At 41.0% G+C, this 16,460-nt stretch overlaps 1 protein-coding gene across 10 annotated transcripts in view; it reads right to left on the minus strand.

Annotated features, from left to right (window-relative positions):
* POLR1A (RNA polymerase I subunit A) overlaps nt 1-16,460 on the minus strand; it is a 51,078-nt gene that overhangs the window by 22,705 nt on the left and 11,913 nt on the right. For all 10 annotated transcript variants that reach the window (XM_068943691.1, XM_068943690.1, XM_068943689.1 and 7 more), the window contains 15 exons: nt 13,806-14,060; nt 12,915-13,106; nt 11,943-12,092; nt 11,251-11,434; nt 8,577-8,659; nt 8,312-8,470; nt 7,824-7,922; nt 6,751-6,903; nt 6,477-6,559; nt 5,600-5,765; nt 4,838-5,059; nt 3,189-3,403; nt 2,369-2,536; nt 1,266-1,401; nt 76-233 (listed from right to left, as the gene is read on the minus strand). In XM_068943691.1, coding sequence (XP_068799792.1) covers nt 76-233; nt 1,266-1,401; nt 2,369-2,536; nt 3,189-3,403; nt 4,838-5,059; nt 5,600-5,765; nt 6,477-6,559; nt 6,751-6,903; nt 7,824-7,922; nt 8,312-8,470; nt 8,577-8,659; nt 11,251-11,434; nt 11,943-12,092; nt 12,915-13,106; nt 13,806-14,060 — 2,423 coding nt within the window. The remainder of the gene's footprint in view (nt 1-75; nt 234-1,265; nt 1,402-2,368; nt 2,537-3,188; nt 3,404-4,837; nt 5,060-5,599; nt 5,766-6,476; nt 6,560-6,750; nt 6,904-7,823; nt 7,923-8,311; nt 8,471-8,576; nt 8,660-11,250; nt 11,435-11,942; nt 12,093-12,914; nt 13,107-13,805; nt 14,061-16,460) is intronic.

Here is a 16,460-nt window from a genome sequence, read left to right on the forward strand (position 1 = left end):
GGCAGATGCTTTTGCAAGCCCATGTTTAGGAGGCTGCTGCTGAGCAAACACGAAAGCATCCGAAAGTGAACTGACTTTGTTTCCATGAAGTATAAGATGTCCCTGGGCTTCACACACTTCTCCTCTCGGTAATATTCGTGGGGCAAGAAATGGAATTTGATTTTGTAGAGGCGATGTTTGTTCTGCTTGCTCTTCACACGCAGAGATTCCTCCATCTCAATTTTCTGCAAGACCTACAAAAGCAACAAGCAGGAACACAACGATGAAGCTATTCCATTTACTTCCTGCAACTCCAACACTTTCCATACAAGACTGGAATTACACAAGGCTAGCTGGTAAACTTTTCTGCTGGCTTTGGGGCAGCTGCTGGGGAGGAAGATTATATCCTGATGCAGCACTCTTTTTGGCTTAAGCTCTTCCCAGCAATTAGTTTAGAGAGTACTGGGAGAACAGCTCCACCTCCTACCCCACCCCTCAAAGGCCATACTTCTTAGTGGGCCAACAAATCCATCTTATTGACCCATATTACTTGCTCTTTGAACGTGACAGCATTTCTGCACCAACCTGAGACTTAACTCTATCTTTGCTGCTTTCCAATTTGAAGGAGGAATAAGACAGAAGGAGGCAGTATATGCAGCAGAGCACAGGAAACACTGTGGTCATAGGAAGAGAGGGAGTACTGAATAAATCAGACTTCAGTACCCTCAGTCTCCAAGGTGCCACAGGTTTTGCTTCTATTGAGCACAGCCATCGGGTGGGGGGCACGCTACGTGACAAACAAAAAATTTCTCTACAATGCTGGTCACTTCTAGATCAGCTTTTGTCTTAAAGACAAAGCAAAAACCCTTCAGTTCTAAGGCTGACAAAAATCAGCTTGACGTAAAGGCAAAGCAAGCTGTGCCAGCAAACAGAAATCCTCCCTTCCATTATACTATTACTATGCCTAAACTGTGTGTCTATTACTCTTTCTTTATGTTCCATAGAGAGCTTTGTAGCCCGTGACAATGCTGTACGTACTAATTTGACTTTAAGCCTCATGGGCAGTTACTGAAATTCCTTTCGGTGCTCCACCTCTCCTAGCAGATTTCACAGGATCAGTAGGCAGGAGGTGAAAAGAAAGGACCCTTTCAACTGTTGAATCGTGCACCCCTAGGTGTGCCTTCAAAAGGAGAAATCACTAAAAAGCCAGACTAACTGATGAGCTCAAAATAAGAAATATTTTGTTTTACCGACTCTCCAAAGGATACGTTAAACAGGAGGCTCACCTCAGCTAAGCACACTCTTGTCAGCTGTTTCTTAAGCTGTTTCACCTTCTTGTGAGCTTTCTTGGTATTGAGCACAGGAACACTCATCATTGGTGTCTTAATATTTGCACTGGCTACCATCAAGATCTCCCGCAACCTTTAAACGAAGAATGATCTTTCAAGTTAAGTATTAAAAGCATTATGCAATCAAATAAACATCTAGCTCGTTTAATAAGGCAGTATGCAGCAGCACGCTCATTTAATAACGTAGCATAGAGCTTTGCTGGAGGTGGCAGCTGCTGCATGCATTAAGAGTAGTGGTTACCATTGCCCTGCACCTTTTCACTTTTCTGGTTCACTGGGCATCTACAGCACAACAGCAGTCCTACTGCTTTCAATTAGATTATCACTCCAATTACAGGAAGAGACCAGAAATAATAGGTTGTTCCAAGAACAGCAGAACTAATGAGGCCTGTTTCCTACAAAGGCATACTGTATGCTCTTCATACTTTCTCCTCCTCCTCCCCTGCTCCACTGAAGGAACACAACCACCTCCCACCTGCGGCATTACACCCAGGCACGAGCCAGGGTCAGCATCCACGTTTCTCAGAACAAGCTAACGACTGGCTGGTAAACACGTGTGCCAACTGGCAAAGTCACTGTCACCAAACAGGAAGCCAGGGGAACGTGGCTGCTATAAAATAGCTCTCTTTTTACCGAGGCGATGACAATCCTAAATCTGCATGATTTCATTGCGGTTTTGGTCAAATTTCACTGCAACTAACAGGTTTAAAAGTTACTAGGGGGAAGAAGAGGTAGGCAGATAGCAGACCCATAAAGCTTGATTTCTTTAGGCTTATTTGTTTTTCTATTTTACTCAATACAGTATAAGCCATTTGCTATGCATCGGATAAGATAAAGTGGCCTTCACAGGTTATTTTCTATCTAGAACATGAATCAAAACACCCGTAAAATCGTAAAACATTAAATATATCTGAACAGGCATAATTTACAACTAAATTGAAGTGTCCTTAATCTTACAGGCAGTTATACATGGAATCTTAAGCAGTGTTACCTAAGCACCAAAAATGGTAAGGAGCCCACTGAGAACACAAGTTTCTCACCTTGGAATACCCAATGTGACATTCATTTCACCTCTGCCAGCAAAGTGGAAAGTGTTCAAAGTCATCTGTGTGGAAGGTTCCCCAATACTCTGAGCTGCAAGGAGACCCACGGCTTCTCCTGGGTCACATAGGGATCGTTGCCACTTTAAATACAACAAATCCTTTAATCTGAAGACAGGAAAGAAGCAGAGGTTTAACTCAACGTAGTACAAAATAAAGAACTCCGTACAGATCGAAACATTGCTCAGTTTTACAAAATTTCATCTTTCAGCCAATTTCTCTTCTCTGCTCGGGATGCAAATGCTTTACAAACTACAGAACTGTTTGTCCCAATCATATCGGACAAACGCGTTTCATTAACGCAGAACTGGGACGTTAGACAAACCATGCTCTATATGCTGCTAACCGCTAGATTGCTAAAAGAGAATCTGTTTACTCTCACTTGCTCATCTTAATTGCCTTGCTAACTCCAAGGTGTGGCAAGAGCACATTTCAGTACTTTACAGTAACACGGTTAAATATCATTTTAAAAGTAGGGGAAGAGCAATCTACTGCTGTTATTCCACAAGCCCTTTGACAAAGCCCTTACTAGCATGGAAAAATAAGGTTTGGAGGGAACAGATAAAGTAGTGCCTCTCCACTGCGCGCCAGGCACACCTGGCTTTCAGGAACCATTCCGAAACAGACTATTTTGTTTCAAGAAGGTTACAACAAAGTCAGGAGTTGATAAAGACTTTTTATCTTTAGCAATCTCAACCCAAACAATAGAGGTTTCCCCCTCCCCTCCTCAGTGCAAAGAGGCAAATACAGAAGCTACCACCTATCGGAAGAAAACGCTGGTCGCACATAACATCTTCTGTTCTCAGATTCCCATTTGTTGATATAACCCTCAACTCCATTTTCAAATGTTTCTGAAACAGATGCAAAATAAGTATCTGGACGCCAGACAGCAAGGCTTGGGTCAGGACATTTATTTTTCTTCTTTTGATATTTTCTTCGTTTCTTCTCATCTAGCTCATACCACATCTTCAATAACTGAAAAGAGCAGCAGATTTTTAAGCAGGCCGGCTTACCCACGGTGAGACCAAAACAAAAATAACATTACTTCCAGTGGTAATCAAGCAATAGAGAAGGAGGAAAAGATTACCATCCACACAATGGTTAAGGGCATATGTAAGACAACCAAGAAACCAAAGAACAACCAAGTTACAAAAGCGGTATTATCCACTTTCTGATATTTGCACGTAGCACTTTTGAGCCTACAACATTTCAAGGTTCTTTACAAGCTTAAAATAGAGCATCTATCCATAGCAATCACTCTAGATACCAGTGAAATATAGGCTCTTAATGATTTCAGCTTGGGAGTGACATCTCTTTAGGCTTGCATCATCACTTCTAGGTGGCTAGCACCTCACTTGACTAAGACTGGCATGAGAAATGAGCTTTCCTTATTTACAGGAGTGCATTTGCAAGCCCAGTAGTCCAACAGAGATCTTCAATTCAGTCTGCATCTTATGCATGCTAATCGGTCTTATTTCTGTTCTACACTTTTTTATTAAACGCAACATTTGAAACGTTACTTGAAAGATTAACAATTAACACTGATTAAAAAAAAAATCAATACAGAAAATCATTTAAATATATCTTTACAAAAGCCTTGCTATTTTATGAGGCAAGCATTTGGCCTGTGATAAGGAAGTCTGTCCACTAAGCTTTATTTTAGATATATCTATATCTCTAGCTCAATATATCTGTCTGTCTATCAAGAGAGAGAATGAACGAATGAACGAAGCTAAGAATTACGTGGCCAAATTGTTCCAAAGGTTTGCAAAAGTGCCTACAGTCACACAAATTTAGCATAACTGCATCAATCAAATCAGTGATAAGTACAGTATTTGCAGACAAGCTGCTTGGAGTTAGATACGTCAACACCTTCAACTTGGGAGTTTCATGAAACCTGTTCACATTCTAGCAGGACAAATGCCTTGTGAAAGCAAGGCCATGGAGCTGCACCTGTTTGCGTTTTGTGCCTGCACATTTGCTCTTCATTTCCAACCACAACACACAGATTAGGGCACTGTTGTACAAGAGGTTTAAATAACTGTACTTCTTGAAACACTAGGCAGAATTCGCTCAGCCTTCTGACTTTCCTATTTAAACAAGCTCTCATCCAGCTGGCAGATGTCTCTCAATAAGAAATCTAGTCTGCGTACACCCTAACGAACCCATGGGACGTTGTGTAAAACCAGTTTCACCTCAGATTTTTTGGCCTCTGCCCTACCCCCAGAGCTCATGGACTTTAAAAAAAACCCAATACTTTCTTAATCACCCATCGAGCTGACATACAAGTTACCTTTTGAAAGGATCATACAAACAGTCTACAAAACACTTCAGGATGAAAAAAAAATTAAATTACTGAATTCTACATTTTTAAAACGGGCTAGGTCGATTCAACTGCTTTTGTTTTACCTGTAAAGTAGCAGGATCTCTTCCGTTTTTGCTCTCTCCTCCAGGAATTTGTGCTCTTACACTTGCCATTTTCTTCTGGGAATACATCAGAAAACCTCCTTCTCTTTGCACAGGGTTTTGGTGTCTAGCTCGCCACTTTTTGATGGCTTTGAACTGCTGGTTAGCTTGGTGAGACTCCATCTTTGCTAAAGCTTCATCCAGATGGTTTGTCTTCTGAATCACCTAAAAAAAAAAAAAAAACAAAAAAAACCCACACACTTTTGTGATCATTCCTCTCTACACTCACTATAGCTGAAAAAGCAAAGCAAACTGAAAAGGACATCTGCTGCCACTCAAAGTTTTTAGCTGCCACAACCCAGGGTTTTCAACCCAGCTGAGACTAAAGCTCTTTTATCTTTATGCGACTAGTGCCACTTTTTAATAATTAGTGATTGAAGCAACACTGGTAAAAGGAAGTTACCAAACTTGAGAGGCTGAATGGTAAAGTCATTTGTATGGATTTGAACCCAATTGCAGAAGTTAGAAAAGGAGATACAGTAGGGAGAATACCTGGTGCTCCACTGAATATCAGACCGCTTAAATCATTGCACAGACTTAAAAATACACTTCTGTATTTTGATACACTGGCAAGTAAAAACGTAGGATAGTCAGAGTGACATGCAAACAATTATGCCACTGAATCATTAACAGTCAGATGCTGACTGTGCATCTAAGTGTTCCCGCCTTCATCCCATATAAATACTTAAGATTCAGGTGTTCTACCTCATAGTTTTCTGCAATGAAAGGAAACTGCTCAGGTTGTAAGAACTGAGTTTTAGGAATATCAAGCCCATCTTCTCCATACAAAAACTGCACCACACTGCCATCACTGTCACGTACTGTTAGGTCATACTGAACCACCAGCCCTTCCAAATGTTTTATGATACACCTGCCCCAAAGGAAAAAAAAAAAAAGTTGTTAAGAGGCTACAGAGTAACAAGGATGATATAACTCTAACATAAGTTATTACTGAAAACAGTATTTTTCAACTGCACTTAACGGCTGATCAGGAAATTCTGGAAGGCAAAAATCTTACACACACGAGGCACAGATGAAAAATGTAACGATACTGCAAAGCTTTCTGTATGTTGCCCATTCCAATTTCCTTGGACTGAAGGGACTAACAGAGTAAGTGACTATTTCACTTTATTCCTGCTCTCTCTCTTAAGTGGTTGTTGGAAAGAAGAAGATATATCTCCTTTAGAACTGCCCACTACCTTGCAAAACAATTAAAAAATTCCACCCTCTTCTACACATCAGAGATGTTACCCGAATAAAGATGAGAGCCACACAACGTGCCTAGAAAAGATAGAGTTGCCTGAAATTTCTGCATCTTTACTTGCACCAGTAAAAAGAACTCACCAAAAGAAGTTGCTTCCAACGTGAGCCAGAGAGAAGTTACAAATGATTAAGGTCCCCTTGATCTAGTCCTCTAGAAAAATCAGCCTTAGAATAAACATTCAACCCTTAAGACAGCAAACACTTTTAGAAAGCAAGTTCTCTGTGAAGTTAATCTAAGCAATACATGTGCCTCTTCCAGTCTACAGAATTTTAGAAAAATTACCTTTTAAAGTCCCAAACTCAAAAACTAGCCTCTTACCTTTGAAGGTATCCAGATCGGCTGGTTTTGACAGCTGTATCCACAAGACCTTCCCTGCCAGCCATGCAGTGAAAGAAGAATTCCTAAATACAAACACAATCCCATCAGCTTTCTGCTGGGAAGTAAACTGAGATCAGTAATTTATGCTCTTTCTCAAAAACTGCACTAAAAAAAGAGGGTGAACACAACGGATTTATCTATAATTACAAACTCCGTATCATAATACCAAGATCCAATCAAACTTCAGTACAAGCACAAGCAATGTTATACTTACAGAAGGTTTGATCCCAGTGAGAAACCTTCCGGTCACAAATCCTCCTGAGCTAGGGGAAAAATCGTAAGGCTGGAAACACGGCAGCGATTTGCCAGACGCCATCAGTGGGGGCCTTCGTCCCTCCAACTCAATCTGGCCCAGCAAACAGGAAATCTACACGGGGACAGGAAGAACATAGGCAAGCAAAAAGGAAACGATCACTTTTCCACCCAACTCTTTGCTCACATTAAGTGCAACGTTTTTTCTTGAAAAAATATTTAAAAAATTAAATATTCATTGAAGAAATTCTTGCTACTGCTGGGCAGAGACACGTAAATCTCATCTGATCTTTTTAAGTTAATTTCACTGTTTGACTCATCCCTCAACATTTCCATTCTCATTCTGTTTTTTTATTTTAATACAAAAAGAAATGACACTAAAATAATGCCTATGCTGAGGTCCCTACAATACCCTCACAGCAGGGCACTGAAAAACAGAATTACAAAAAAAAAAAAAAAATCTCTCGAGCTTTGGTCATTCTCTCTCACCTTCTTCCCAGAGTGAGAATATATGGAGAGAATTTTAGACATCATTTTATACACAGCGTCTGTTGCTTGGTGTCTGTGTTGCAAAAGGCAAAATGAAAGAGCATCTCTGCCATTTCCACCAGAAGTAACGTAGGTTTTAACTGTTCCTCATTCGGTGGTGGAAGAAGGGAACGCAGGGGTCAGCCTCCAGCAATGTCCAGGAAAGCTCTTTCTTCTGCAACAGGTTTGTTTTTATAATCTTTAGCTTGTTCCTTCTACTAACAAGAAGGTCTGCTAATTCTATAAACCTTTATGTACAAGGAACAGATGCAAAAATAGCAGCTTATAGTAAACACAGACTCTCCTCCATCACTTACTGAGGCCTTTATTACATTCTTCTAAAAATTTTCCACACCAAAAACAGTGCCATTCCCAAAGCCTAAATTAAAAATTTTGCTTTGCTACTAGATACTCACACTGTTCCCACAAGAGCTTCAACATAATTTATATTCTATGACAAATCATAACAACACACATACCTGCCAAGTACTATAACTGCTATATTACCTGCATTGTATTTACAGTGGATCCTTTGGCTCCTGATTGTACCATCAACTGCAAATTGTTCTCTGGAAAGCTCCTATGGAGACCAAGGGGCATGCAAACCTAAAGGTTTCAGGTGAGGGGAAAAACAAAGCCAAACCATAATTAATAAACCAATAAACCAAAACAATTCCTATCGAAGGCTTTAAAAAAGACTAAACACAAACATACCTACTCATAATTAAAGAACAACAACAGAACGGGAAATAATAATTTATGAGAGGCCAGATGACAGCCCAAAAATTAAAAAGTGCCTTGAATATTAAGTCATCTTCTCATTCAGAGAGGCCAAGGTTAAGGTGCGCTGGCAAGGCAGCGTGTGAAGCTTCATGCTGGGGACAGATGGAAAGCTTCAGTCTCCAGAACAGGCAGGCACCCCTCATCAACATTAAATTAACTTAATAAGAAAGTCTCCGAACAAGATTAGCATATACAGACGCCTTGATGCCAACCTTGTTAACTTCATTGTTGTAATTGTTTACTTCCTCCTTGAATTTCAGATCAACCATGTTAAAATCCCTCTGGTCTTTGCGGAGATGGGCATCCTGCCATTTCCCTTGGACCTCCTCACATGATGCTGTTTCTGGCAAATTAAGAGCAGCTCGAACAGCCTGAAAGTAAAAAGATTTTTTTAGGTGCCAGGCAGACATGATGACACAAAGCCAGATTTGCAAGTTTTTAAATTCTGGGGATAAAAACTCTGCAAGACAGACTTACTTTAATACCACAATGAGTCGACTTTTCAATAATTTTTTGCCTTTTGTGGTCTGCTTCAGGTTTAACCAAGATATCTTCAATGCCTGTTAAAGAAAAGAGGCTGATCATGTAACGACCCAATGATTCAAAAAAAACGACTCAGAAAGAACAGAGAAAGGACACCGCTTTCGTTGTCCGGGAGCTTGAGAGCAAGGAGGCGGACAGGAAAGACACAACACAAAATGTAGTAACTGCCAAGATTAGGTTAACTACAGTTTGACAAGAAAAAAATTAAAAGCTCTGGGTGGCTTTTTGAGGGAGAAGGCCTAGACTGTCAAAAAAATACGCAGCATAAACTAAGCTAAGCGTTAAGAGTGCTAAATCAACTCCCTAAGTTAAGAAGCCTTAACTTCAACAGTACCTATAAAACCCTAACCAGTGAACTTGCACATGTGCAAGCACGTTACAGGCCAACCACATCAAACTATTTGGTTTTCTCTTCCCTCGATTTCAAAGTTCTTTTTAGATGAGTTTTGGAGCATCTGTCATTTATTAGATTTTTTTTTTTTAAATATACACTCAAAATCCTTGTGATGACAGGACCATGACAATAGTGATTTAGAACATATCAAAGGCAGGAACTCCGTCTTGCTGTAGGCTAATCAGGCCTTTCAAACATCCTGCAGAGCCGCACTTCAGTGTTGTCTGATTTTATATGTAAGTATTTGTATGACAAGGACATGTAAAAGTGAAGCCAGCGGTTCCTCATTCCCACTCACGAGCCATCTTGTAGACCCCTACTACTTTTAAAGTCATGAAACAGTTATCAACTACAGTCCTTCAGCATGGTCTCCCATACCATCCTGATAACCAAACTTAGACTATATGGACTGGGTAAGTGGAGGATGGAAAAATTGACTGGAAAACCGTGTTCAAAAGGTTGTGATCAACAGGACCAAGTCCAACGGGCAACAATTACGCTGTTGTGTCTCTCCCTCAGAGATCAATACTGCACTCAGAGTTCAAGAAAGGCAAAGGCAAAGTCCTGCATCTGGGATGGAAAAACTCCATTTAGCAGTACAGGATGGAGGCCAACTGCAAACAGTGGCTTTGCAGAAAAAGGACCCAGGGCAACGTGAACATGAGTCAGCAGGGTGCCTTTGGAGCAAAAGCCAACCACATCCTGAGCTACACTAACGTGTAGTCAGCAGGATGAGGGCAGACATTCTTCCCCTCTACTCAGCACTTGTGACACTGCATCCGTGCCCTGTTTCTGAGCTACCTATTAAAAACAAAAACCACACCCACCCATCCCCTTCTGTAGGGAGTCCAACACAAGTCACCAAGATGGTTAGGAGAAACTGAAAGATCTAGTCTTGTTCAGTCTTAAGAGACACGAGAGGGGGAGGGGAAAAAAAAAAAAAAAGGGAGAGGCTGTGAAAACATCATCCCTGGAGATATCCAAAACTTGACGGGACACAGCCCTGAGCGAGCTGATCTCGTAAGACTTGCTTTGAGCAGAGAGCTGCATTAGATGATCTCCAGAGATCCCTCCCAACCTAAATTATTCTAAGATTCTACACATACAGTAGCTCTAGGGGCACAAGTGGGACGCTTCACGAGGGAGCTTCCCCCACGTATAAGAGGGCTGAGGCCATAGGCTGTGTTGCCATCTCCCTCTGTCTTGGCTCTTTCTGTGCAGCGCCTGCTCTCTTGTCCCCATTATAACCTTGCCTCTTCCACCCTGTCTCCTTTTCTTGAACTTTATTCACTTCAACCTAGAGTCTCATTTTGATCATTCCTGAATCTTCTCCTCTTTATCCAATCCTAGAATCCTGCTCCAGTCCTACTTCTCTTCCTGGTGTTTTAATTATCTTGTGGTCCCAGGTAACATTCATTACTGTTGTCTAACTAGTTCTTGCACAGTGTCTCAATATTTATTTTGTGTCTTACAGTCAATCACCTTCCTCGCTTCTCAGCGGATCTCCACTCCTTTTCCTTGGTTCACAGCAGTCTGTTGGTTCTTTACTACCACTGTCTATCACTTGACCACCTCTGCATAACCTAAGTGATCATATTGTGACTTCAGATAAAAGCTGACTTATACCCTCCTGCTGCTATATATTATAAATATTTTATTAGTATAAAAATATATTGTAAAATTCTATACAGCCATTTGAAATATTTTAACTACTGGAAAAAAAAAAAAGGGTACAGTGAGGGTCAAATTTTTATTCTTTGCCAAGTGCATTTTTGCCTGAGTTTACAAATGAAAGTCAACAATTTACCGAAAGATTCACCACAGAATGAGACATGCAATACTTAACCCCTTAAAGTCCTTCCATCTGACTTTATCACTTCTTAGTGTTTCTATGCAATGGTTCTTTTTCAGAGGAGTAGACAAAACTATAAACACTTGTCTGTGTACACTTTGATAAGGGAGGACAGAAGAGAGAGAACTCAGTGATGGACACATTCAAGATTACACTTTTTCTTTATGTTTACAAGGCCAACTACGCACTGAGTAGAAAAAAAAAAAAGTTTGGCAAATAGCTATCCCACTGAGGGACACAAAGTCTTGTGAAACTGTATTTAGAGAACTCCTGGCATGTATTATTGCCAAAAAAAGTGTCTGTTTTATACCTCAGGAGGTGCTGCACTACAACATTGGTGAATTAGTCCCCATGTTACTCACCCATTGTAAATCCCCTGTAGAGCTGCAGATAAGCAGTAAAGAGGCGTCCTAGACATGTTAGCACTTTTCCACTAGTTTCACCTCCATAGATTTCATAGCAACAGTGGACCAGGCCATAGGCAGAGCTGCCAAAGTGAGCTTTGTCCAAGACACCACAAAGTAATTCCCCGTTTCTAATAATAACCTGAAAGTGAAAACACAGTTAATCAGAAATTTTGAACCCAGTGCGATCCAGATCGCATTTATAGTGCAGACTTTTGTGTAATCCACATGAACTCAAGGTAAGCAAAAAGTTTTAAAAGATACACCAATTGGTGAACAATATCTTCAGTTAAATATTTTCAGATTACGTTTACTTCCAGAGAAAGGAAAAAAAAAAACCCTTCTAACAGAAGAAGAAAACTTCTAATCGCGTTTATTTTTTTTCCACTTGTAAAAAAAGACACTGAAGACATACAGCCTAATAAAAACACAGATGGAATCTATATCAGAGTCAAGACCAGAAAAGGCTTCTTCCTGGCTCCCAGGTTTGTCCTCTAATCACTACCTTCTGGCAGTAACTGTTTCTCAATATTTATTTTTAACTTTGTCATCTCCATGCTCCCCTTCTCGCTCCTCTACTCTATCATATTAGACTTGCATTAAAATGTTTCCCAGCCCAGCCTCCAGAGTCACTCACTACACCAACATACCTGAGATTCACACATTGAATCAAGATTAGTCTCTAGACATCTTTTTGCAGGTCCCTTTACCCAGGCTTTTCCACCAATTTTAGCTTTCCCAGTCAAATTCAGTGGGATGTGGTTTTCTGGAATGACGTTTATTAACAACGTAGAAACAACCTATAAAGGAGCAGAAAAACTGGCAGGAGCTATCCATTTCCATATTCCCTTCTCACTATAAAGACTTGGCATACAGAAGAAAAGAAACATTCTATGCATGTTTTTTCCACTGACAGCAAAGCTTTGGAAGCTCAGATCTGTAGGCTACAGGACAGGAATACCCTTTGGCTACTCCAGCCTTTAAAGGATCACTGGGCTGACACACATAGTTATTCAGGAACGTATGGCACCAAAGATTTTTTCCAAATAACGATTAAAAAGAGCTTGTCTGTTGGGCTCTGCAAGAAAAACTGGCAGAGCCTTTTCCCCGTTTTGCTATGGAATGTTATTCAGATTGAACGTACAGCTCTCCTAAATAGTAAAAAATACAGCATTCACTAGGGCTCCTCAGATATTGTACCAACACAATGATGATTTCAATCAAAATGTCAAATACCAGAGCATTTATCTGCAACCTTTAGGTTCATGGATTCAAAAGCAGTGACGAGCTCAAACTGGTTCCACTCTTCCACTCTCTGCAAGGAGCTCTAATTAATGTGATCAACAAATTCTTCCACTGCTCTCGTGCCTGTAAAACCGCAGTATTATACTTACAACTGCAACACTCTTAAGAGCAACAAGTGAAAGCACAATTCTAATACTGTTATTCTAAAGGAAACAAGACTCACATAACTGTAATAAGAACACACACCAAGATCAATATAGTGTGGCTTAGATGATGGGATCCTGCTTTTCAGCAGCTCAGCAGTGCTGGTTTGACTATTAGTTCTGCTTCCTTTGGAACCACCAGGGTTCTTAACGACCCCATAAATTTTGAACTACCTGCTTCCCTGTCCATAATCGCTGTGGCTTCATAATGGCAGGTGGGAAGATTTTAATTCTTCCCTTTTTGTCTGTGAGTCCTCGGTAAACAAGCTCCATATATTGCTCCCGCGTGAAAAAGCAGCCCCGGATCGTCATGCTGACACCAGAAATCATGTGATCTTGGATCAACCCAGGAAGCGGCTTGCCATCCTAAAGAGAGAGAAAGATGTAGGGTTGAAGGGTAAAAAGGTCACGTGCTAGCACAGCTCCCCAAATCAGTCCAGCTGGATAAAAGCACAAAGTCATTTGTGAAGAACTGTTTAGCGTGGTACACCTCTCTACCAGATCTCTTCTGAACATTGACATTAAAGGAGCAAGATTGTTTGGATGTGACGGTCCTTCTCTAAAAGGAGAGGTCAACCAGGTTTTGGAAGACAAGCAAGTAGTAATGCCTTAGCTACAAGAATCTCCAAAGGGAGTGAGCAAGCCTGGCAACGACTGGGAGATGGAAAAGGAACCAGAAATACGGTGCATTTCAGGCACCATGGACAATAGCAGCCAAGTACTACAAGTAGTTAAGAGGAGGAACACCACCACAATTCGCAAACAACCCATCACCATGAAAATACATAAATAAATAAATCAAAACCAGGCTCAGAACTAGATTCCCAGATTTCTTTCTGGCCTCCTTCTGACGTGCATGACTTGAGCTCGGGCTCTCTGTGCTCAGCTGACAAGAGGCAACAAGGCAGAAGCCTCCCCGCTCACATTGCAAAGTTACCACTATACCAAGGAAAAAAAGAAAAAAATAATAATCTTTTATAACTTAAAAATAAACTTATCATTTGACAAAACAAAAAATTCAAAGGTGTGATTTCACAAAGTAATTTATCCGACAGTTTTATTTACCTTTGGAACCAGATACTGTTCATCAGTAAAGGCTAAGGTGTAGGCCTCTGCTCTGCCCAGCTCGCTCTGCGGGAAATGAGCGTTCATTTCATCACCGTCAAAGTCCGCATTGTAAGCCTTGCAGTTGGCATAGTGAAGCCTCAGCACTTTCTCTCCAGGCAGAATTCTGGCCCGGTGAGCTTGGATGGAGGGTCTATGAAGGGTGGGTTGGCGGTTCAGTAAAAGGACATCTCCATTTTTAATATGACGACACACCTGCAAGAGAATTTTAGTTGCTGCCTCTTAGGTATTTTCCTGCGTGCCTCTGAAAAGAATGACTCTTAAAACATTCAAAATATTCAACACACTCAAAATATTTGCTTTCTAGTATCCACGTTCTGCGCAACACTTCATAAGAGAATCACGTCTACTTGCCCCCAGAACCTCTCTGTTCTCCACCAAACCACACTAAGACTGCAAACGCTCCATTGACACCCACAAACGATAGAGATCAAACCACGTTAACAGTATGCAAGCCACATCCTATCAATCTCTCCTCTCCCATGGCAACGTGACTGAAAACGAAAGGAAATTCTGACATTTGTAAATGGGAATACAGGTTGTTTACCCAAAGGCCCTAGGGCTGACTTGGTAACATCCATCATCATAACCCCAGACATCCCAGAATAAGGTACTACTAGCTGGAGGCCATGGACCTCTGAGCTCTAATTTCAAGTTTGAATACATGACATGATCAAGATCCACAGTCTCTTCTACAATTCAGTCCCTCAAAACAGTCTCATTTTAATTTCTCTGTCAGTAATACCCATGCTATAATATATCCATCTAAGTGATTATCAACAGCTAGAAGATAAGCCCGTTTGTAAAAATCTAAATACTTAAATATTTATTTGAATATATGCAGATTTCAGTAGGCATGCTGGTCTTTCCAGAGGTAAGCTCTCTTTGCTCTTAACTCATGTCACGTTCAACATTTCAAAAGTTTCATTCACAGCCAGGGTGGTGGGAGCCTTCAGCATGTATTTCAGCAGTGAACTCAGTTTGCACATTCGTTTTGCAGGTCACCATCCCACTAAAAAAAGGCCAACAGAATATTTTGAAGTTTCTCTTAACTAGCAAGACAGACAACTCTGCAAGTCCCAGAATAGTGATTTTGTGTCCGATGCAACTTTGCAGTCCTACCAGTGTGGTAATCACCAGAGGAATCACCACTTCCCCACCAGCTCTGGCGGATCACACCAGCGTTTGTGAGCCCCCAATACCATCTTGCGCGTAAGCGGCCTGGGCGGCATCCTTTCTAATCTCGCTGTGACACTCAGGCTGGGGGCTCGCCATGTTACGCCGTTTCAGAGGCAGATACCATTTATTTCTGCCGTATAAACAGACTTTAGACTGTCTTCACATGACGCTTTGCTTGGATATATCCAGAAAGTTCAGAACCGGAGCAAAAACTTAAATGCCTGAGCCCTGACATTTGGTGGCCCTCCAAAAAGCTATTTTCCTTCACTGAATATTTACCACAGTGTAAGCTTTTGTGTGGCCTTGAAGGATTACTGTCAGCCCCCAAAAACATACACTATAAGCGAGAGTCTCATTATGGAAATTCAGGGATGGAAAGATACAAGTGCATACTAGGCTGCCCAACGGTTCATCATTCTATTTAAGGATCTTCCCACATGTACTTAATTGAGTCAGAACTGACCAAATTTTATGACTTAAGATACTTCTGCATCCTGATTACCACAGAAATCTCACAATCCTATACGCAGTTCCCTCATCAGGTAGCCATGGTCATCCATTCTGAAATCATACTACTCTGCTATTACTGAGAAGACCTTAGCTTTAGCGCTCCAGTTCACAGGTGCTTTTCTGCCACAGCACACAACAACGGGAGCCACGATTTCAAATCCTGTCCAAAGTTAAACAAATTAAGAGGCCAAAGAAAATGCTGCTTGGTCTGTACAATTTCACTTACGCAAGTGCTTGGGAGTGAAGCCCTCTCCTTGAAACACTGTGTTGGCTAACAGGACAGTCTCTGTTCCGGCACTTATTCTCTCATTCCACACTATGCTAAAAGCAGCTTTCTTTGTGCTCTCTCGGGTATAAGCATCTGTCAGATGTCTGCATATACTGTTTGCACTGATTAACCCTGAGGAGAAGGGATGGGTATCAGGGGTGACAGCTCAACCACCACGTTTATTTAACAGCAACCTCGGCTGGAAGCCAGGAATTCATGGGCTCTTCTTGTCTGAAAATAGTCCTCTTCAGACAACTTATTACTGCTTTGTGCACATCTGAAACAGAGGGGCAATGCAGAACTTGCAAGAACAATATTTATATTATATCTGAGACGGGTTCTGAGAGAACTGACACCAGAAAAACACTCAGTCTCAAATATTAAATCTAAACCCGGCCTCTATTAGAGGCACAGACACACATAACAGATACTGAGAGAAGACTATCCGTCATTGTTACAAAATTTTTTGCCCTAGCAGCTAAACAGCCTTTATAGATAGCAAATTCTCAACTCTTACAAGGTAGAGAGACATTAAGAAATTTCATAGGTTGATTAAACTGTAGCACAGAGAACTTATATCCTCAAATATCGCCAAAGAAACAACTGCTATAAACACTACGCACTTCACAAATGTTAAT

Source organism: Struthio camelus, chromosome 4 (assembly GCF_040807025.1).
Source record: "Struthio camelus isolate bStrCam1 chromosome 4, bStrCam1.hap1, whole genome shotgun sequence".
In the NCBI taxonomy this organism is placed as follows: domain Eukaryota; kingdom Metazoa; phylum Chordata; class Aves; order Struthioniformes; family Struthionidae; genus Struthio; species Struthio camelus.